Genomic DNA, 22,082 nt, shown 5'->3' with positions numbered 1-22,082 from the left:
ATATATATAAGACTTTTAGCCTATTAAAAATGGACAAAAATCATAGCCTGTAAATTTCGAATGAGTGTCCATTTTTAAAAACTAAATTTTAATCCCTATTAATCCCTAACTGTGCATCGAATAGAAACCATAGCACTTAGTTTGTGTTAGAGAATGGATAGAGAGAGAGAGAGAGAGAGAGAAAGAGAGAGAGAGAGAGAGAGAGAGAGAGAGAGAGAGAGAGGAAGAGATGAGTTATAGTGTAGACACGTTGGCCGGAAGTAAAAGATCAGCTGATTTAATTGCGTGTGAGTCATGTGATCAGGTTAGCTGAATCGTTGAGATTTGATTTGGACACAGAAGACAACGGACGGCTTCCCGTTGTCTCCTCCTCTTCACTGGGGGGGGACGAACGCTGACGTGTGTAGAAGAAGAACACACACAGGCCGATTTCACTTTCCACCTTCTGCAGGACATCTGGGAAAAGTGAAATAAACTATAGAACTAATTCCTTGTCTTGGAGTGATTGAATCTTCATCCAAAAACAGGTATCAAGTCTCCCTCCAGGACGAGAAATTCCAGATGGTCCAACATCGAAGAAGCAGAGGTAGGTTCTGAAAATACATGTCACTCACACGATTCCCTTTATGATACAACATAAATATATAATATAACACGTCATCTCTTCTAATCCATTATTAGAGATGACGCAGCAAACACTCAACCCTTTATTATAGAGCAACAACGTAACATTTGCTGCACTTTCACTAACAATGGTCGATACAAAGTTTCAGCCATATCGGTTTCCGATAAAAAGTAGAACAGACAGACAAACATACTAAGAAAAAATATATAAACTACCAGGACTCCAGGCGTTGTTCCATCGTAAAATACGCTTAAATATGATATTTTAATTTATGCAGATTTTGTATTTATTAGTATAAAGCCAATTTTTCTATTGATTATTTTTGTGTACCTAATATATAGTAATGATTTCAAAAGTTTAAAAAATTGACTTGGGTGTCATCAGCTAAGATCGAAATTAAAGCATTTAGCTTCCCAGCCTTATTCCTTACCCTCTCAGCCATGTCCATACGCATATAAAAAGTAAAAAAAAAAATGTTCTTCCGCATGCTTAGAATAGCCCTATAAGTCGACTTACATCTGCCAAGTTCCACTTTTTAAAAAAAATTACATCCCTTCGCAGCTATTCTTACCGGCTAAAATCCAAATAAAATCCCCTATATATCAAGTTTCAAATCTACAGACCGAAAACTGACAAAGTAGTTTGGTAGAGCCTGTTCCTCACACAGACAACAAGGGCATTTATATATAAGTAAGGAAGCTGGCATAGCCCGACTCGGTATACTTGGTATTACTGGTCCCTTTTCATTGTCAACTAATAACCAACTCTTATATTAAAACATGATAGATATCATTTCCCAACAGTGCCTGCTCTATAATCTAGCCATTGTAGTTGTTGGTGAATCCTAGAAGAGAAAAGCTGTACGTCCGATTTAGGTATTACCGGTTCGTTATCTTTGTCAACTAGTAATCAACAGGACTATGACAACAGCATATTCTTTTCATTGTTTTGACTCTCGAGTATATACCAGACACATTTAAACACAGTTAATCAACCGAGAACCACACCAGTCTATATAAAAGCATATAAAATATCAACGGATACACACTCGAGATGTTACATGATAGGGGCTGTCCCCTGTTCATGTAAGTATAAAAATAGAGAGATTAGTTAAAATGAAAATAAGAGAAAGCAGAAATCGAACCCTGGACATAAGTTTTAAAGAACAATAGGTTTAAATGGAATGTCCAGTAAATTGTTAATTCGGATGAAATAAATAATAAATAAACTATTCAATTGTTAAAAGAATGTGGATAATAAAATATGGTTAAATAAATTAGATATGTAGGTTAAATTCCTTTGTGGAAACAACACAAGAAAAATAGGTTATTGGGAAATCAATGTCGGAAACGTGCAAAGTCGCGCATGTTGAAACACATGAATTTTGCTCACGTGGCCGGGATGCATGGATTTCTCAATATAGGAGGTGGGAGTTATTTGGTCGTAGAGAGAGTCAGAGAGAGAGTCAGAGACAGTCAGAGAGACAGTCAGGGGAGACAGAGACAGGCGAACGTCTGAAGCGAGACGTCACTTCAGAAACTAAGATGTGAAACTTTGAGTTCTTAATGAGGAAATCCCGACCGGTCGTAAATAAATTCATCATGTGTTTTGGATAAAGCTCATCTTTGTGTTTGTGATTTCTACAAAAAGGTAAATTGTATTGTTATTATATGTCTGTCATTACAACAACACCTCTCTCTCTAAGATACAACATCATATGTAATAAGACAAGAACTCTCACTAAGACACATATCATTACTAATAAGAACTCACGTAACATACGCGCACAAGTGGTATAGTCTAATAATAATAATAATAACTATATAACAGAGAGTCAAAACAATGAAAAGAATATGCTGTTGTCCATGCTTCCGTTCAGTCTAGTAAGACAAAGGGCACCCCTTAGGGGCAGTAGCGCGTGTAATTGTGAGGCAAGGGTTGCGCAATAACCAACCACAACTCTCCTGAATCGGCACTGTTTTAGTCCAGTGGCAAGAAGGATCTAGTAGAACTAAAAACAATGCCGAGATAATTATCATTATTAAATATTATTAACTTACATTTTTATTAATCATTACTTTATATTATAAATAAATATTAATAATTTATATTTATTAAAAAATATTATTAACTAATAAACATTAATAAAATATTATTAATAGATATTAATAATTTGCATTATTATTAATAAGTATTATTAATTTATATTCTTATTAATAAATATTAATCCATGCCATACTTCAGTTCAGTTTTGAAAGACAAATGATACCCTCTATAGGGGAAGTAGCGCGTGTAATTGTGAAGGCAAGGGTTGCGCAAGCTGTAACCACATCTCTCCTGAATCGACACTGTTTGAGTCTGTTACATATACTTATTCATGTTATGACTGAAGTAAGAGTCTTATTATAATTGATGCTATTAAGAAGGAGAAGAGAGATGTTGTTGTATCTTAGTGAGAGATGCTAATCTTAGAGAGAGAGATATTGTTCAAGTTAGGAGAGATTCCTATATTTTAAATGTTCATTACTTAGATTAATAGATGTGTTGCTATGTGAAGCTCTTAGAATGATGTGATAGTGTTCACTGTTCAGACATTGTGTAGACAGGAGATTTCGAGACGTGTATGTAAAGACATTTTAAAACACAAATATATAATACAATTTAACTTTACCTTTTTGTAAGAATCTTAAGACAAGACGACGTTTTACAAAAAAAAAAAAAACATGATTGTTTATTTCTTCACGACCGGCCGTGATTTCCATCATCAAGAATTCAACTTCACAATTTAGTTTCAAAGTGACGTCTCGCTTCCTAGACGACTGACTGTCTCTCTCCGAGTTTCTCCCCGACTGACCAACTCTAAAGTTTTTTCTCTATTCCTAGAACTTTCTATTTTCCGTGACGTCATACACATGTTAAAACATGTGCTTTCTTTCACGTGTTTTGGACATACGTGTCCAAAACTTTTCCTATTTCTACAAAAGGAATTTTAACCTATACTCAGTAACCTATTTTTCCAATATGTTAAAGACATTATCTTATAAGCTGCATTCTTTCAATTTAAAATTTCATAACAAACTTGACAGTTCGCATTCTTTTCTTGAAATATTTTATCTATATTCTAAACAAACGTTTGTTTAACATTTTTAAATTATCACACGTAATCTATTTCTAAACCTAAATTACGAGGTTCGAATTTCGTCTATTGCTATTTCATTTTCATTTTAACTAAACTCTCTATTTTTATACTTACATGAAAAGGGGACAGCCCTTATCATGTAACAAGTTCAGTGGCAAGGAGAAGACTAGGACGACTGGAAACAATGCCGAGATAAGCGGAGAGCACATACAGCACCTGAAAGTCCCAAATGGTCAACCATTTAGTACTGACCAGGTTCAACGTTGCTTAACTTCGGTGATCGAGCGGGGGACCGGTGTGTCAACGTGATTATGCCGTATCTATGCTGTTGTCATCGCCTTAGTAATGAATGTGAACTTTACGTCGCCCATCCTTCATTGTGTTGTACAGATATGTGTTAACATGCACTCGGTGTGACCCTTAGCAAAATTCATACTAGCACTACATACGTTGGGCCCATAATTTGTAAGAAAATGCAATTGAGGGTTTTCTTTTATAATTAACACCGGTTTGCAATTTCTGGTTTCTGATAGGGCGGCCGTAACAAAGTGGATACTTTCTATTATACCAAAATAACGTTTTTTAGATACATTTCATACTAGAATATTCAATTGTACGATTCTAATGCTCAATGCAAGCCATGTATTTCAGCCAATGTAAAAAAAAAAAAAACCCTGATAATTGGGATACGCGTTACCCACGACTCCCCTTTTAAACAGGGGTCAGATACAAATTCCACACACTACGCACGTTGGTCGGGGCATCCAGTCCATTCAAATTAGTAACTTCACCAAACGATGATAAACCTTTTCAGATTTGGCGAATAATTAAACGCTAGAATTACCAAGAGGAAAGAAAAGATGGCGTTATTTCCGGTGCTCTCAAAGATATCTTCGGTTGTTTTCCTGTTTGTTCAGCGTTCATCTTTTATGCTGAACCAACAAAAAAAAACACAGCAGTTTTAATTATTTCAAAACGGATTTTAATAATGCATCTGAGTTCCACATTATTTACTAAATAGACATTTAAAGATACGATATATATATATATATATATATATTTATATATATATATATATATATATATGCGCGCGCTTGTGTGTGCGTGTGTGTATATATGTGTGTGCTTGTGTGTGTATATATATAGTAAGTTACGAAAATATATATGACAATTAAGCTACACAGAATATTCTGCATTTCATTCTCGTGAGAATTCGTCATATATACACACACACACACACACACACACACACACACACATATATATATATATATATATATATATATATATATATATATATATATATATTGGCTTGGTCTGTTTTAGGTAATAGACGTTTTTCTTGTATGTGGCGCGTTTGCTCAGGTTGCAGAGTGCTCGCCTTGCATGCAAGAGGCTCGGGTTTCGAATGCGGAGTTCGGGTATGTTAAACTGATGAGCCGAAATAAGGGCGAAACTCAAGTTTTGGACTTCCGACCCGGTTTGTTGGCTGTCATTGCTCTTGTGTGCTGCGACGTTATTTGGCTGTAGAAATAATTATATCTCTCACATTCTGAATATATATATATATATATATATATATATATATATATATATATATATATATATATGTGTGTGTGTGTGTGTGTGTGTATGTGCAATCGATACATGTAAACATCCGGGACCCACACCTGCATGCAGACAGCCGCAAGAAAATAAAGACAAATAAATAATTCGACTCATTTTTTTTTCAATTGAAACTACAGACATTTATTTACAGGTACTTCCAAAATGACACAGTGTTTTGTTTAAAATTCTTCTCTTCCATGTGATTAACAAGATTCTGCCGTATCGAACACGTGGTACTCTCCCTTTGTTCGGCCATGTTTAAGACACGCTTTGACGCTTGTGGGCCACGTGTGTAACATGTCTATTATGAAAGGCATGTTTAAACAATATAAGTTACAAACATTTAAAGATTGAACGGACTAGCTTAGTGGTGTGGAACCTCGATAAACAGCTAAATCGCGGTTAGGATCACAAAAGAAATTATGGCGGAATTGACACTAGAGTGAGCAAACAAATATATATATAAAGACCGTAAAATGTATTTACATTAATTTATTGTCCGACAGGATACTCAAAAAAGGTATATTCAAATTTCCTTAATCCGCAGCGTTTCAAAGAAATGCGTTCTTCTCATCAGAGCAAAGTTATTAGCAAATGAATATTATAGTGAGGCTATGAATTTGCTGGTACTGGCATCAATTAAAACAGCAATACACAAATACCAGTGATAAATGCAAAAAAAAACAAAAAAACTTGTGCAATATAAAAACTTGTACAGTATAAAAACTTGTACTGTATCAAAACTTGTGCAGTATAAAAACTTGTGCAGTATGAAAACTTGTGCAGTATAAAAACTTGTGCAGTATAATAACTTGTACAGTATAAAAACTTGTACAGTATAAAAACTTGTGCTGTATAAAAACTTGTACAGTATAAAAACTTGTGCAGTATAAAAACTTGTACAGTATAAAAACTTGTACAGTATAAAAACTTGTGCAGTATAAACACTTGTACAGTATAAAAACTTGTGCTGTATAAAAACTTGTACAGTATAAAAACTTGTGCAGTATAAAAACTTGTGCAGTATAATAACTTGTACAGTATAAAAACTTGTACAGTATAAAAACTTGTGCAGTATAAAAACTTGTACAGTATAAAAACTTGTGCAGTATAAAAACTTGTGCAGTATAAACACTTGTGCTGTATAAAAACTTGTACAGTATAAAAACGTATGCAGTATAAAAACTTGTACAGTATAAAAACTTGTGCAGTATAAAAACTTGTACAGTATAAAAACTTGTGCAGTATAAAAACTTGTGCTGTATAAAAACTTGTACAGTATAAAAACTTGTACAGTATAAAAACTTGTACAGTATAAAAACTTGTACAGTATAAAAACTTGTGCAGTATAAAAACTTGTACAGTATAAAAACTTGTGCAGTATAAAAACTTGTGCAGTATAAACACTTGTGCTGTATAAAAACTTGTACAGTATAAAAACGTATGCAGTATAAAAACTTGTACAGTATAAAAACTTGTACAGTATAAAAACTTGTGCAGTATAAAAACTTGTACAGTATAAAAACTTGTACAGTATAAAAACTTGTACAGTATAAAAACTTGTACAGTATAAAAACTTGTACAGTATAAAAACTTGTACAGTATAAAAACTTGTGCAGTGTAAAAACTTGTACAGTATAAAAACTTGTGCAGTATAAAAACTTGTACAGTATAAAAACTTGTGCAGTATAAAAACTTGTGCAGTATGAAAACTTGTACAGTATAAAAACTTGTACAGTATAAAAACTTGTACAGTATAAAAACTTGTACAGTATAAAAACTTGTGCAGTGTAAAAACTTGTACAGTATAAAAACTTGTGCAGTATAAAAACTTGTACAGTATAAAAACTTGTGCAGTATAAAAACTTGTGCAGTATAAAAACTTGTACAGTATAAAAACTTGTACAGTATAAAAACTTGTGCAGTATAAAAACTTGTGCAGTATGAAAACTTGTACAGTATAAAAACTTGTACAGTATAAAAACTTGTGCAGTATAAAAACTTGTACAGTATAAAAACTTGTGCAGTATAAAAACTTGTACAGTATAAAAACTTGTACAGTATAAAAACTTGTACAGTATAAACACTTGTACAGTATAAAAACTTGTGCAGTATAAAAACTTGTACAGTATAAAAACTTGTACAGTATAAAAACTTGTACAGTATAAAAACTTGTGCAGTATAAAAACTTGTACAGTATAAAAACTTGTGCAGTATAAAAACTTGTGCAGTATAAAAACTTGTGCAGTATAAAAACTTGTGCAGTATAAAAACTTGTACAGTATAAAAACGTATGCAGTATAAAAACTTGTACAGTATAAAAACTTGTACAGTATAAAAACTTGTACAGTATAAAAACTTGTACAGTATAAAAACGTATGCAGTATAAAAACTTGTACAGTATAAAAACTTGTACAGTATAAAAACGTATGCAGTATAAAAACTTGTACAGTATAAAAACTTGTGCAGTATAAACACTTGTGCTGTATAAAAACTTGTACAGTATAAAAACGTATGCAGTATAAAAACTTGTACAGTATAAAAACTTGTGCAGTATAAAAACTTGTGCAGTATAAAAACTTGTGCAGTATAAAAACTTGTGCAGTATAAAAACTTGTGCAGTATAAAAACTTGTGCAGTATAAAAACTTGTGCAGTATAAAAACTTGTGCAGTATAAAAACTTGTACAGTATAAAAACTTGTGCAGTATAAAAACTTGTACAGTATAAAAACTTGTGCAGTATAAACACTTGTGCTGTATAAAAACTTGTACAGTATAAAAACTTGTACAGTATAAAAACTTGTGCAGTATAAAAACTTGTACAGTATAAAAACTTGTACAGTATAAAAACTTGTACAGTATAAAAACTTGTGCAGTGTAAAAACTTGTACAGTATAAAAACTTGTGCAGTATAAAAACTTGTACAGTATAAAAACTTGTACAGTATAAAAACTTGTGCAGTATAAAAACTTGTGCAGTATAAAAACTTGTACAGTATAAAAACTTGTACAGTATAAAAACTTGTACAGTATAAAAACTTGTACAGTATAAAAACTTGTACAGTATAAAAACTTGTGCAGTGTAAAAACTTGTACAGTATAAAAACTTGTGCAGTATAAAAACTTGTGCAGTATAAAAACTTGTACAGTATAAAAACTTGTGCAGTATAAAAACTTGTACGGTATAAAAACTTGTGCAGTATAAAAACTTGTACAGTATAAAAACTTGTGCAGTATAAAAACTTGTACAGTATAAAAACTTGTGCAGTATAAACACTTGTGCTGTATAAAAACTTGTGCAGTATAAAAACTTGTGCAGTATAAAAACTTGTACAGTATAAAAACGTATGCAGTATAAAAACTTGTACAGTATAAAAACTTGTGCAGTATAAAAAGTTGTGCAGTATAAAAACTTCTCAAATGCACTTGTGATTTTAGGCTGTGTAAAGTGTTAACTTTGCTCAAAATCGCTTTTTTCTGTAATCGGATATTTTTTTGATTACCGATTATTGATATTAGTCAAAGAACATTAAGATATAAAACCTATCTAAGAACACTGCCAGGCACATAAAGTACCTTCGTGTGAAATTTCATAAAAACAGCCTAGCCGTTTTCGAGTCCATAGGGAAGGAACTCATACACACAGACATACATACATGCAGACACATATTTTATATAATAGTAGATCTCTCTCTCTCTCTCTCTCTCTCTCTCTCTCTCTGTATATATATATATATATATATATATATATATATATATATATATATACAAATATTCTAGCAGGGAGACTCGACGTTGCCTGGGATTGAATGATGATCAACGAATGTTTCACACTACAGTATTTTTATTGTCATCAAAATCAATGAAATCAACCATTTTTCAATCAAATCGATTGGTTATCTGCTCTAGTCGGGCACTCATCGCGGTGCACCTGCCTTACATTCCTCTCGCAATGTCTGAGTCCACAATGCATTTTAGATTACATTGCACTGTAGAGAACCAACTGCATTAATGTCTAACATACAAAAGTTAAGTGTTATACTTCAAATATGTTATAAACAGAAACGTTCATTTTGAACGAGCCCCGGTCATATCAAAGAACTTACTGTTATTTTTATATCTCTGGCATTACTGGTTGTGTCGTGATAATGGCTTGAAAATTAAGCCAAATAAAGGAGTCAAGTATCATGGTTTAATTGTGCTCTAAACAGAAACATTCATTTCGAATGCGCCTCTGTCATATCAAAGAACTTACTGTTGATTTTATATGTTGGGCCTTTCAGCTTGTGTGGTAACGCAGCTTCTTAAACGCATTTGTGATGTTGGGATGTGTAAGGTGTTAACTTTGGTCAAAATCGACTCTTCTTTCTTTCATCGGATTGTTTTTCGATTATCGATTATTAAAAATCATCGAAGGCATTCCGATATAAACCAAAACTCGCTGAAGATGTTTCCGGCTTCGGAGCAAAAATACTGGTGAATAGCAAACCCCTAACCTTCTCACTCTCGACATCTACAGATGCTGGACTTCTTTTTTTTTTTAGGCGTGAGTCACCACTTATCAAGGCCAGAAGGTCACTCGAGGATAAGAATGTAAGTTGGTAGTGTAGTAGTCGTTAATGGTGTAAATTGGTTAGAATTTGATTATTTATGGGGACAACTCAACAAGAACTTGTTTACATTGGATTTGAAGGCTGCCATGTTGTATGCAACCGGGAAGCCGGTCAGCGGAACAGTGTTCCACAGGCGGGTAGTTCTGGGAAAGAAGCTTTGTTCATGGGATCTGCGTTTAGATTTAGGCACAGATAGAAAGTGGAGGAAATCGTTTCCAATGGTTGTAGCTAGTCGAGTGCTTTTTGTGAAAGTTTGGCAAGGAGGAACCATAGATTGAAGCTCAGACGAGCACTTGCCATGAGAATAACGATAGAGTTAAGAGGTCTCTTCTGTGAGAAAGAGGCTGCAGGGAAGAAAAAGGGCATAGGTATCGAACCCGGTTTTGAACTCCGTTTAAGTATGTACTTATGCTTTCTACATTTATTTCCTCATCAAATCTGTTGTCTTCGGAATTCCATCCCTACTCCCTGTTTTCCTGATTTTTCATAATATGCAAAAAGTTAAATCATTATCATAGCGTATGAATTCGAAGATTTTATTTTTGGCTTTGGTTTTCCCGAAAAGTTTCTAGAAAGACATCAGATACTCACGGGAGTGACCACGTGAAGATTGCCAACATCGTAAACGAAAAATTAATCTAACCACTGAGCCATGGGGTACAGTAGTTAGAGTACTTGGAAAAGTCAATTATAAAAGTGATATTCTCCTGAAGGTTGAAGGTTCAATTCTCAGTGTGGGCGATCGAATCTCTTCCGTTTTTTTTTTTTTTTTTTTTTTTTTACACAGTGATCACCACTTATCAAGGCCCGGAAGCCACTCATGGATAAGGGTTATTGCAAGTACATCACGTTAGTGAGGAGATTTTATGAAGTTTTTAATTAGGGGGGCGGTTCATTAGGAATTTGTTAACATTAGACTTGAAGACATCCAAGTTGTAGTCCGGAGGGAAGCAGGCAGACGGAACAGAGTTCCACAGGCGTGCAGTTCTAAGAAAGAAGCTTTGCTCATGAAATCCGCGTTTTGATTTAGGCACAGATATAGAGTGGGGGAAATTTTTCACAGTGGATTCAGCTAGACGGGTGATTTTCGTGAAAGTTTGGCGAGGGGGGACCAGGGATTGGAGTTCAGACGAACACCTGCCATGAAAATAACGATAAAACAAGGATAGGCTCGCAACGTCTCTTCTGTGGGAGAGGGGTTGCAGGGTAGAGAAAAGGGCATCCCCCACTAAACCACGAAGTCTATTTAGTACTCTGTCAAGGCATGATAGGCTGTTTTTGGCAGCTCCTGCCCAGATATGGCAACAGTATTCCATCCTTGGCCGTACTTGGCTTTTATATAGATAGAGAATTGAATCAGTAGTGAGATATCTTCTGGAGCGGTAGAAGGATCCCACCGTCTTTCCTGCGACCTTGGCAACAGACTTGATGTACGTGTTCCATTTCAGATCAGGAGTAAAGGTCAAACCCAGAAGCTTGTCAAAACACGGGGCCTCACCCAGACGAGAGCCATCCATCACAATTGATGCCAGCTGGGGATCAGAGCGTTGATGATGTAAGGATAGGAGTTTGGTTTTAGATGCATTAAAGGTAACTAGCCACATCTTCCCCCACTGAACCACGCGCTCGAGATCAGAGGAGAGAGAATCCGAGAGAACTTCGTCATTTACAGCCTTTGATGTGTTGCCGTAGATGGTCGTGTCATCAGCATAGATGTCAACGAATGATTTAAGTATGTGTTTAGGGAGGTCATTGATGTAGATCAGGAAGAGAGTTGGGCCGAGGATTGACCCCTGAGGGACTCCAGCATTTATATTGCAGGCCTCCGATTTTTGTCCACATACCACTACTCTTATGAGCCTATCGGAGAGAAATGATTTAATGATTGAGAAAACATTTCCAGTTATACCGTAGCTGGAAATCTTGTGAAGTAGACCCTTATGCCATACTTTACCTGCTTTCCAGCTGACTACAATTTGGCCGTCTTCAAGTCCAATGTAAACAAGTTCTTGATGAGCTGTTCCCCTTAAGTAATACAATTTACCAAACACTTCTAACGATTACTATGATATTGTCCTTTTGACCACTTTACACACTTTAACCTTTATCCTTGAGTGGCCTCTGGGCCTTGATAAATGGTGATTCCTTTGTAAAAAAAATTGCGAATTACTTAGGACTTCTATCCAGCCATGGCTGACGGAACAAGAGCATGCTACCTATGTGAAGTAAATAAAGAGTTCCGTTGGAAATTCTGTCGAATTCTCGAGTTCGACAGAATCATTCCCGAGTTCAACAAGGTACACTTGAAGAAGATCGGAGGTTACATCGACCGAAACGTAAGTGAAAGTAATTTTTTGTGGAAAAAGAGTTTTAAGAAATATGTTTAACTTTCTGGATATTAGTTAGGAGGTGACGGTGGTAAAGTGGTTAATGACGTGGGTGTTGCAAGTTCGATTCCAGTTCGTTCCACAAAAATCATTTTCACTTAAGATATTGCTATATATATCTTGTAGTTTCTATCGTAAGTACCTGATGTCTTTCTACAAAGAATTCTGACTAGAAAAATATCGGGGAAACCAATGCCAACAATAGATTCTTCAAATTCATTCGATGATGATTCTGACTAGAAAAATATCAGGGAAACCAATGCCAACGATGTTTAGCTTCATATTGTACAATGATGATAGTACAGCCGGTGCACAAAGAGAAGGGTGAGATTTACGGAACAAGCGGTCCGAGAGAAGTAGGTAATTAGAGTTGAAAGGTGGTGGACCTCTTCAGTGAGGTGGTGGAATTTTGCTGCAAATCGGATTGGTCTGATGGGGCACAGTTTGGAGCTTGACAATTAGAACGAGACCCTCTTTTAAGACACAGTCTAAAAGTGAGAGACTAGTTGTAGATGCACCAGCCCAGATGCCGTAACAATACTCGATGCATGGATAAATAGTGGCTTTGTAGGATATAGAATACTGTCAGCTGTGACTAGTTTCCTACTACAACAAAGGGAGCCTCTTTTCTTTGCAGCAGCTTTGGCACATGACTCAGTTAATAGTAGAAAGTGGAATCACGAGGTGTGCAGCGTCTAGTTAAGTGAAAGTGGAATCACGAGGTGTGCAGCGTTTAGTTAAGCTCACTTTCAGATTGACTTACAAAATTGTGTTAAATTAAGTCGCGGCGACACCAGGTACCTTGCTGATAGTCGATTAAGGAAAATCGATTATTATTATTAAAATTTAAAATGTTAGATAAAAGAATGTTATTATTTGACGGTAGAATTAGTTGCGTACAAAAACAAATATGTTTATAGGTTTCGGAGTTTAGAACGGGTTAGTAGAACAATAGAACAAAAGGACCAAGGATGTGGCCTTAACAAACTTAATGCCAAATACTCGAACAAATAGGTTTAAAAAATAACAGATCAAAAACGTGATTCAAAGTCACATGTTAACAGATATGATTTGAATTATGTAATAGAAAGAGAATAGTAATGCCGGGAAAACAGAATCTAAGACGGGTGCAATCTCCCAATGGGTACGCATTTGGGATAAAAGTTGTCTAAATATACAACCGAGGCTTGTTGCGTATTCCTTGGAATGGACCTTAATTTTAGATTTTGGCAGATTTGTCAACTAAAAACCCAAGATGAATGAAATTAATGTTTTCCTACTTGGCAAGATATAAAACTCTATGAAAGATGCTCCGCCCATTTTGTTGTAAGAAACTGTTTGTTTATAAAATGTCACATTCTCCTGTTGAAACTGTATCTATATGTGTAATATACATATGTGTAATAAACATATGTGTAATATATCTATATGTGTAATATATCTATATGTGTAATATATCTATATGTGTAATATATCTATATGTGTAATATACATATGTGTAATATATCTATATGTGTAATATATCTATATGTGTAATATACATATGTGTAATATATCTATGTGTGTAATATATCTATATGTGTAATATACATATGTGTAATATATCTATATGTGTAATATATCTATATGTGTAATATATCTATATGTGTAATATATCTATATGTGTAATATACATATGTGTAATATATCTATATGTGTAATATACATATGTGTAATATATACATATGTGTAATATATCTATATGTGTAATATATCTATATGTGTAATATATCTATATGTGTAATATACATATGTGTAATATATCTATATGTGTAATATATCTATATGTGTAATATACATATGTGTCATATATACATATGTGTAATATATCTATATGTGTAATATACATATGTGTAATATATCTATATGTGTAATATATCTATATGTGTAATATATCTATATGTGTAATAAATCTATATGTGTAATATACATATGTGTAATATATCTATATGTGTAATATATCTATATGTGTAATATATCTATATGTGTAATATATCTATATGTGTAAACAGTTATTTTCACATCTACAAGGAACATTATGAAACACTAGACGATACGAGAAACTCGTTCTATGCTCAAAATACATTACATGCTCGCATTCATCATATATACGCTTTACACACACGTACACACACTCACACACACACGTATACACACTCATATATATATATATATATATATATATATTCATTCATTCATTCAGTGGTCGAGTGGGAGAATTGCCGACTGTCAACACGACGGTTCTAGGTTCAATCCTTGGCTTGGGAGAGGTGCTAGTCTAGCGGCACTGATAAGTTGTGACACAACTAAACAGGACTGTATGTCGATGACTATATATATATATATATATATATATATATATATATATATATATATATATATATATATATATATATATATAAGCTATGATCTAACATCTGGTTAATATGGCGTTACGTTTACTCCCCTGAAAATCTGATAATGCTATTAAAAAAAAAAAATTCATGTGCACCCCTAACAATCATACCGCCACTTGGACATAAAGGGCTACCATTTGGGACCATGCTTAGTAATGCTCGTGTCATAGTGAAATGTGATAGCTATATTGACATTTAAAAAATAGAAAATGTCAATTAGCATAAAATGTAACCGCTTTTTATGACACCGAGTGCTAACCGTCGACGAAGGAAGCAGAAACATTAAACATGTGTGAATTATTTTGGTGAGATCTTTATTTATGTGTTGTCTCTCTATGGCAGGGGGTGAGGGCGGAGCCAAGGGAGATGGAGACAGCTAGGGGAAGACGAGATCTCGTTAACACGGCGAGAATTGTAGTGTGACAACGTTCACTCTTCTTGTTAAGTGGCGCGTATAAGACTGGCTAATAGAAAGAGTGTTCGTGAGCACTCCTCTTGACATGGGGTGGGAGGTAAGACAGTTTTCTTGAGTAACGGTTTATGGAATAGTTTTCCCATACTGGTTGGAGATAAATAAATAAATTAAAACTGACATTTTTGCTCCTTGTATTTTTCTTCTTTTTCTTTTTTCTCCTTGTCTTCTTCTTCTTCTTCTTCTTCTTCTTCTTTATCTTTTTCTTCGTCTTTGTCATTTTCTTTTTCCTTTTTTCATTTTCTTTTTCTTCTCTTATTTCTTATTTTTCTCTTTCTCTTTTTTCTTTTTTCTTGTTTCTTCTTCTTTTTCTTCTTTTCCTTCTTCTCTTACTTCTTTTTATCTCTTTTTTTCTTTTTTTCTTCTTCTCGTATATCGTTTTCTTTTTCCTCTTATATATCTGTTCTTTTTTCTTCTTCTTTTTCTTCTTTTCTTCCTTTTCTGTTCTTTATCTCTTTTCCTTGTTTTTCTTCTTTTTTCTTCCGTTCTTCTTCTTCTTCTTCTTTTTCTTCTTCTCTTTCATCGTATCCGTCTTTATCTTTTTTCTTCGTCTTTGTGATTTTCTTTGTCCTTTTTCTTCTTTTTTCTTTTTCTTCTTCTCTTATTTCTTATTTTTCTCTTTCTTTTTTCTTTTTCTATTTCTTTTTCTTGTTTCTTCTTCTTCTTTTTCTTCTTCTCTTACTTCTCCTTTTTCTCTTTCTTTTCTTTTTCTTTTTTCTTCTCATGTATCGTTTTCTTTTTTTCTCTTATATATCTGTTCTTTTTTCTTCTTTTTCTTCTTCTTTTTCTGTTCTTTATCTTTTTTCTTTCTTTTTCTTCTTTCCTCCTCCTCCTCCTCCTCCTCCTTCTTCTTCTTCTTCTTCTTCTTCTTCTTCTTCTTCTTCTTCTCTACATTCTTCTTCGTTACTACCACATCTTTTTTATATTCTCTATTAGCCTCTTCTTTTTCCTTTCTCTTTCTTTCTTCTTCACTACCATCCTATCGTTCATCTATTTCAATCTCCTTTTTCTATTCATTATCTTCTTCACCATCTCCGCATCCGCATCCCTTTTCTTCTTATTCTCTTCCTTCTTGCTGCTGCAAGTCATTTCTTTCAATATGACAATCTTCATACACGCACAAAATAAAATAATATCAAAACGAAATGGTAGGATCCTTCTACCACTCCAGTAGATATCTCACTGCTGATGCAATTCAAATATATCCTAGGATGGAGTACTGCTGCCATATCTGGACAGGAGCTGCTAAAAACAGCCTATCCTGCCTTGACAGAGTACAAAATAGACTTCGTGGCTTAGTGAGGGATGCCCTTTTATCTACCCTGCAACCTCTCTCCCACAGAAGGGACCTTGCGAGCCTGTCGTTGTTTTATTTTTATTTCCATGGCAAGTGCTCGTCTAAGCTCCAATCTCTGGCCCCCCTCGCCAATCTTTCACGAAAAACACCCGTCTAGCTGAAACCACTGTCAGTAATTTCCCCCATTCTTTATCTGTGCCTAAATCAAAACGTAGATTCCATGAACAAAGCTTCTTTCTTAGAAGTGCACGCCTGTGGAACTCTCTTCCGTTTGCCTGTTTCCCACCTGACTACAACTTGGATGTCTTCAAGTCCAACATAAACAAATTCCTGATGAACCGTCCCCTTAAGTAAGACACGTTATCAGATCTCCATTACTAACGATTACTACGATATTGTCCCATTGATTACTGTATACTCAATAACCCTTATCCCCGAGTGGCCTCCGGGCCTTGATAAGTGGTGACTTCCATGTAAACAAAAAATACGTAACATACTTATATACTAAATGCATAACACTGTGCATATGTGCACGTGGGGAAATATAATCAGCAGAAAAGGATGGCTGGCTTGCGAAAAAAATCAGCAGCAGCAGGACCCGAAAAAAAAAACGGATATGCGAATAAGGAAGTGTGCGCGAGAAGCAAAAAGGGAAAAAGAAGAAAATGCACCACGTGGTCGGGAGAAACAAAGTGCGCGTCGAAGAAAATCGTAGTGTAAAGTCAAAGATGAGAAATGGTAGGCTGCAGCTGGCGTGCGGTCGAAGAAAGAAAAAAACACGTTCCAGGTTAGATGGACGCTGGCGAGAGACTTTTTAAGATGTGTCAGGACGGGGGAATAACGCTAATAAATGCTTTTGTTAAAAAAAAACAAAGAAAAAAGAAATGCCGATCCAGATTTTTCTTTCTTGCTTTCCTTTGTTTACAAAGTTTACAAAGTTTGAAAATATATTTTTTTTAAATTTAATTTTTAATTTAATTTTTTTTATTAATTTTCTAGTTTTATATTCCGTCGTGAACAATGCTGGCATCGCTGTCTTTTCGGAAATCGAATGGTGCTCCGTGGACCAATTCCAACAGATTATGAATGTCAATGTGATGGGAATGGTCCGAGTGACGAAGGCGTTTTTACCGCTGCTCAGGGATTCCAAAGGGCGTGTTATCAATGTTGCCAGCTTGGCAGGTGAGTGAAATAAATAGTCAAACACACACACACACACACACACACACACACACACACACACACACACACACACACACACACATACACACACACACACACACACATATATATATATATATATATATATATATCAAGAATTGTATAAGTTAACTGATTTAAAGGAATAAATTATAAGATAGTCAACATCATGAATTTTGGAATATGACTTTTTGTCATGTATTCTATATATTGCTCTGTAATCACATTGAGCTTCTTATATAAGGATTGATATATATTAAGAAAATATATTTTTACAGAAATATATATATACATATATATATATATATAGAGAGAGAGAGAGAGAAAGAGAGAGAGAGAAAGAGAGAAAGAGAAAAAGAAGGATGTGTGGTTATATATATATACGCATGTACAGTAACACACATATATGTAGATTTGTTGTTGATGTTTAAACGATCACGCGATTATTTGATTTTATGGTTAAGTGTTAGTTTTACTCATTTATAATTGCTTTAAAGCTTCACTGCTCAGTCATTTTGCGACCAAATTTCAAACAATTTGTAAAGTTCATAAATCACCTTCTCAGCTATATTTTGAAAAAAAAAAAAAAATTCAGTTTTCATTCATTAAAAGAAAAGTTATAATAACATTACCGGGGTTCAAAAGTCTCCAGATTTAGTAAGGAACTTGAGAGACTGTTTCTTCTGATTGGATGTTGGTTACCATATCAACTTTTTCGTCGTCAACACCTTCATAAATCATAGCGGTAATATCGCTCGTATTCCATCTTATTTGAGTTATATAGAAAGAGTTAACAAAAGTGAGTCTCTTTACCGTGCTAAGATTGATAATAATCCGCTTACGACGTCACCCATTAATTCTGTTTCTCCCTTTTTTTGTCTCTTCTTTCTGTTTGCTTACTTAATTACGTCATTTATTTGATTTTTTTAAAGTCAATTTACGAAGTTGCTAATAATTTTTTCTGGATTTTTGACATGCGTACGATATTGGACACAAAAAAAGAAAATATTATTTCAAAGCAAAGCCTGGAAAAATCATGAATTACATAAAAAATATGCAAGCATGAAAAGTAATATGGTTAAGATTCAAACATTTAAAGGACTAGTTCTTAAAACAAGAGGACAAGATATTCTAGTAGACTTAAAATATTGCAGCATTAAGAATTTATATATAATGTTTAATTGAATTTAAAAAAGAATTCTTAATACTGCAATATTTTAAGTTATAAATTTATCATATTTTTTCCTAGAATAACTTGTCCTTTTTTCCAGTTTTAACAACTAGTTCTTTTACTTTTCTAAGCTTAATCTTAACCATATTACTTTTCATGTTGGCATTTTTCTATGTAATAATAATAATAATAATAATAATAATAATAATAATAATAATAATAATAATAATACACACACATATGTCTATATATCTATAAAAGTGAAAGTGTCTGTTTGTCTTTCTGTGTGTCTGTCTGTGTACATTTCTCTAAACAATAACTCTGTCAATTTTCAGTCTACAGACTCGAAATTTGTTATACGGAAATGTATGGAAATTTGGGAAAATCTTTGTGATCGGTTTTCGGTCAAAAATTTGGCTGTTAAGGAGTCAAAGTTCAACGATTTGACCTTTCACAACTCTACCAAACTCCTCCGCCAATTTCGGGTCTAAACACTTGAAATATAGATATAGGTTCCTTGGACATGGATCTAACTTAATAATTTGATTTGAGCCCCAAACAATAAATTTTAAGGGGTCATAATAGGGGTTAAAATTAAAAAAAAAAATTTGACCTCTGCGGTCTCTACCAAATTACTCAGACACTTTCTGGTCTGAACATTTGAAATTTTACACAATTTGAGCTACCAATATATAAATATATATATGTATGTATGTTAGCATGTCTGCCTAAAACCTTCGATGGCGCCGACGGATTTTCACAAAATCAGTATCGTTTTGAAGTTCGACCTTTAAGACGACAAATATCGACAAATTGGCTGAAAGCATTAATTTCTTCACCCTCAAGTGGGCACTTTTCTACAAGGAGGGGTCTCTTTTTTCACCAATATTTTCAAAAGTCATCCCCTCTATTCGACTTTATAGCCTTAATTTAAATCTACGTCACTTCCTGTTTGGTGGTGGTCGTAGCAGCAAAGACGTCACGTTTTTTCTCCGCGGTACGAGTTCGAGCCTGCCTTCCTACTACCACCTTTTTTTTTGCTGAACGCACACCTCCAAACACCCGGGCAACGCCAGGCACCCATGCTAGTATATATATACATTCACTTCGGATTTTACCATACAATTTAGATGTGAATTTTTATATCCTTTTCATTAACTTCCTTTACTCTATGACATTTAAATACTTAAAAAACTTTTAATTGTGATTTTCCATGTCTCACTGACTTTAGCAAATAAGGTAAACCATTATAATTATTTGCTAATATTTTCTCCTCTGAAGAGATGGTAGGCATAGAAATTCTATAGGATAAGGAATTATAACATTTCAAATGCATTCTTTATCTTACATAGAATAATTAAAATCTTTTGATTTGAAATTCAAACATTTCACATCATAAATTTTAAATTCATTGAATAACTAAAATTTGATTTATTTGCTCCATCTTGTATATCGAGCAATTTTTATTTAGGTGGGATAGTACTTATAGAATATTACTGCCAGTAATATTCTGTAAAACTTATAATCGCAGGTTTCCATACCAGTTGATTGTTAGATAATTTTATTCTGAAATATATATATATATATATATATATATATATATATATATATATATATTGCAAAGTTTTGTTGAAAATTCAAAGACTCACGTTTTCTTTTTTATAACCTTCGTTTATCTCCTGGATTTTTCTATTACAGCTGTTTCATTAATGAATGGCAATTAATGAGTGGCAATTATATATATATATATATATATATATATATATATATATATATATATATATATATATATATATATATATATATAACTACTTCATTCAATTACATAAATTAATATACGAAGATATAATTTATGCGTAAATTTTCAGTATTTACTTCACGTAACTCCTGAAACAGTTGAGCACTCTCAATATGATTTATTTCACCAAAATTAGATATGGAATTAGTTAAGTTAACTTTGAAATATCGCTTAAAAACATCTTAACACCTAGCAAGCATAAGCGTGCCGAATTCTCAGGAGAATGAAACGCAGAATATTCTGTGTAGCCTAATTGCTATATATATTTTCATAACTTACTATATATATATATATATATATATATATATATATATATATATATATATATATATATATATATATAAGGAATAAATAGTGATATCTACAACTAGTACGTCCAAGGCTGCCATATTTGGACAGGAGCTGCTAAAAACAGCCTATCCTGACTTGACAGAGTACAAAATAGACTTCGTGGTTTAATGGGGCATGCCCCTTTCTCTTCCCTGCAACCTCTCTCCCACAGAAGAGACGTTGCGAGCCTGTCTTTGTTTTATCGTTATTTCCATTGCAGGTGCTCGTCTGAGCTCCAATCCCTCGTCCCCCCTCGCCAATCTTTCACGAGAAACACCCGTCTGGCTGAAACTACTGTCAATAATTTTTCCCACTCTTTATCTGTGCCTAAATCAAAAAGTAGATTCCATGAGCAAAGCTTCTTTCTTAGAACTGCACGCCAGTGGAACTCTCTGCCGCTTGCCTGTTTCCCACCTTACTACAACTTGGACGTCTTCAAGTCTAACATAAACAAATTCCTTACAAACCGCCCCCTTAAGTAAGACACTCTATTAAATCCCCCAATACTAATGATTACTACAATACTATCTCATTGTTTACTGTACACGCAATAACCCTTATCCCTGAGTGGCTTTCGCGCCTTGATAAGTGGTGATCCCCATGTAAAAAAACAAAACAAAAGAAAAACTAGAAATAAAATAGCTTCAGCTTCACAAAACGCACGTTTTCAAATTTAAGGTGTGCCAAACATTTAGTTTAATTGTAATGTTTAAGATTCTTGTTAGAAATGCTTAGTAGTAAAAACTAAAAAAAATGAAATTGAAAAACGAAACGGAGGGCACGCTCAAGTGCTTTTGAGTATTTTTATGATTTTAAGCGATTTTTCATTTCATCTCGCTACTTTCATTTTCAATTTCATTTTTTTTTTTTACTACTCGCCTGAGGATGACCAATGGAGGTCGAAAACGTTCGCGATTATGGGAAATTTCTTTTTTCACACGGAAAAAACGTTCGGAAAATGGTCCGACAAAGAGAAAAGGAGTGTTACAAAAAACAAGCAAGAGTTA

The 22,082-nt window shown here is 33.9% G+C and overlaps 1 protein-coding gene across 1 annotated transcript in view; it reads left to right on the top strand.

The window, feature by feature from the left end:
- Positions 1–22,082, top strand: part of LOC145266306 (17-beta-hydroxysteroid dehydrogenase type 6-like) — a 75,365-nt gene that overhangs the window by 37,255 nt on the left and 16,028 nt on the right. The window contains exon 3 of the mRNA XM_080121856.1: positions 17,576–17,758. Within this exon, the coding sequence (XP_079977982.1) occupies positions 17,576–17,758 (183 nt within the window). The remainder of the gene's footprint in view (positions 1–17,575; positions 17,759–22,082) is intronic.

The sequence above is a fragment of the Euprymna scolopes genome, chromosome 41, assembly GCF_053919585.1.
Source record: "Euprymna scolopes isolate OS-2025 chromosome 41, ASM5391958v1, whole genome shotgun sequence".
NCBI lineage: Eukaryota > Metazoa > Mollusca > Cephalopoda > Sepiida > Sepiolidae > Euprymna > Euprymna scolopes.
This window is presented reverse-complemented; position numbering and strand designations above follow the sequence as displayed.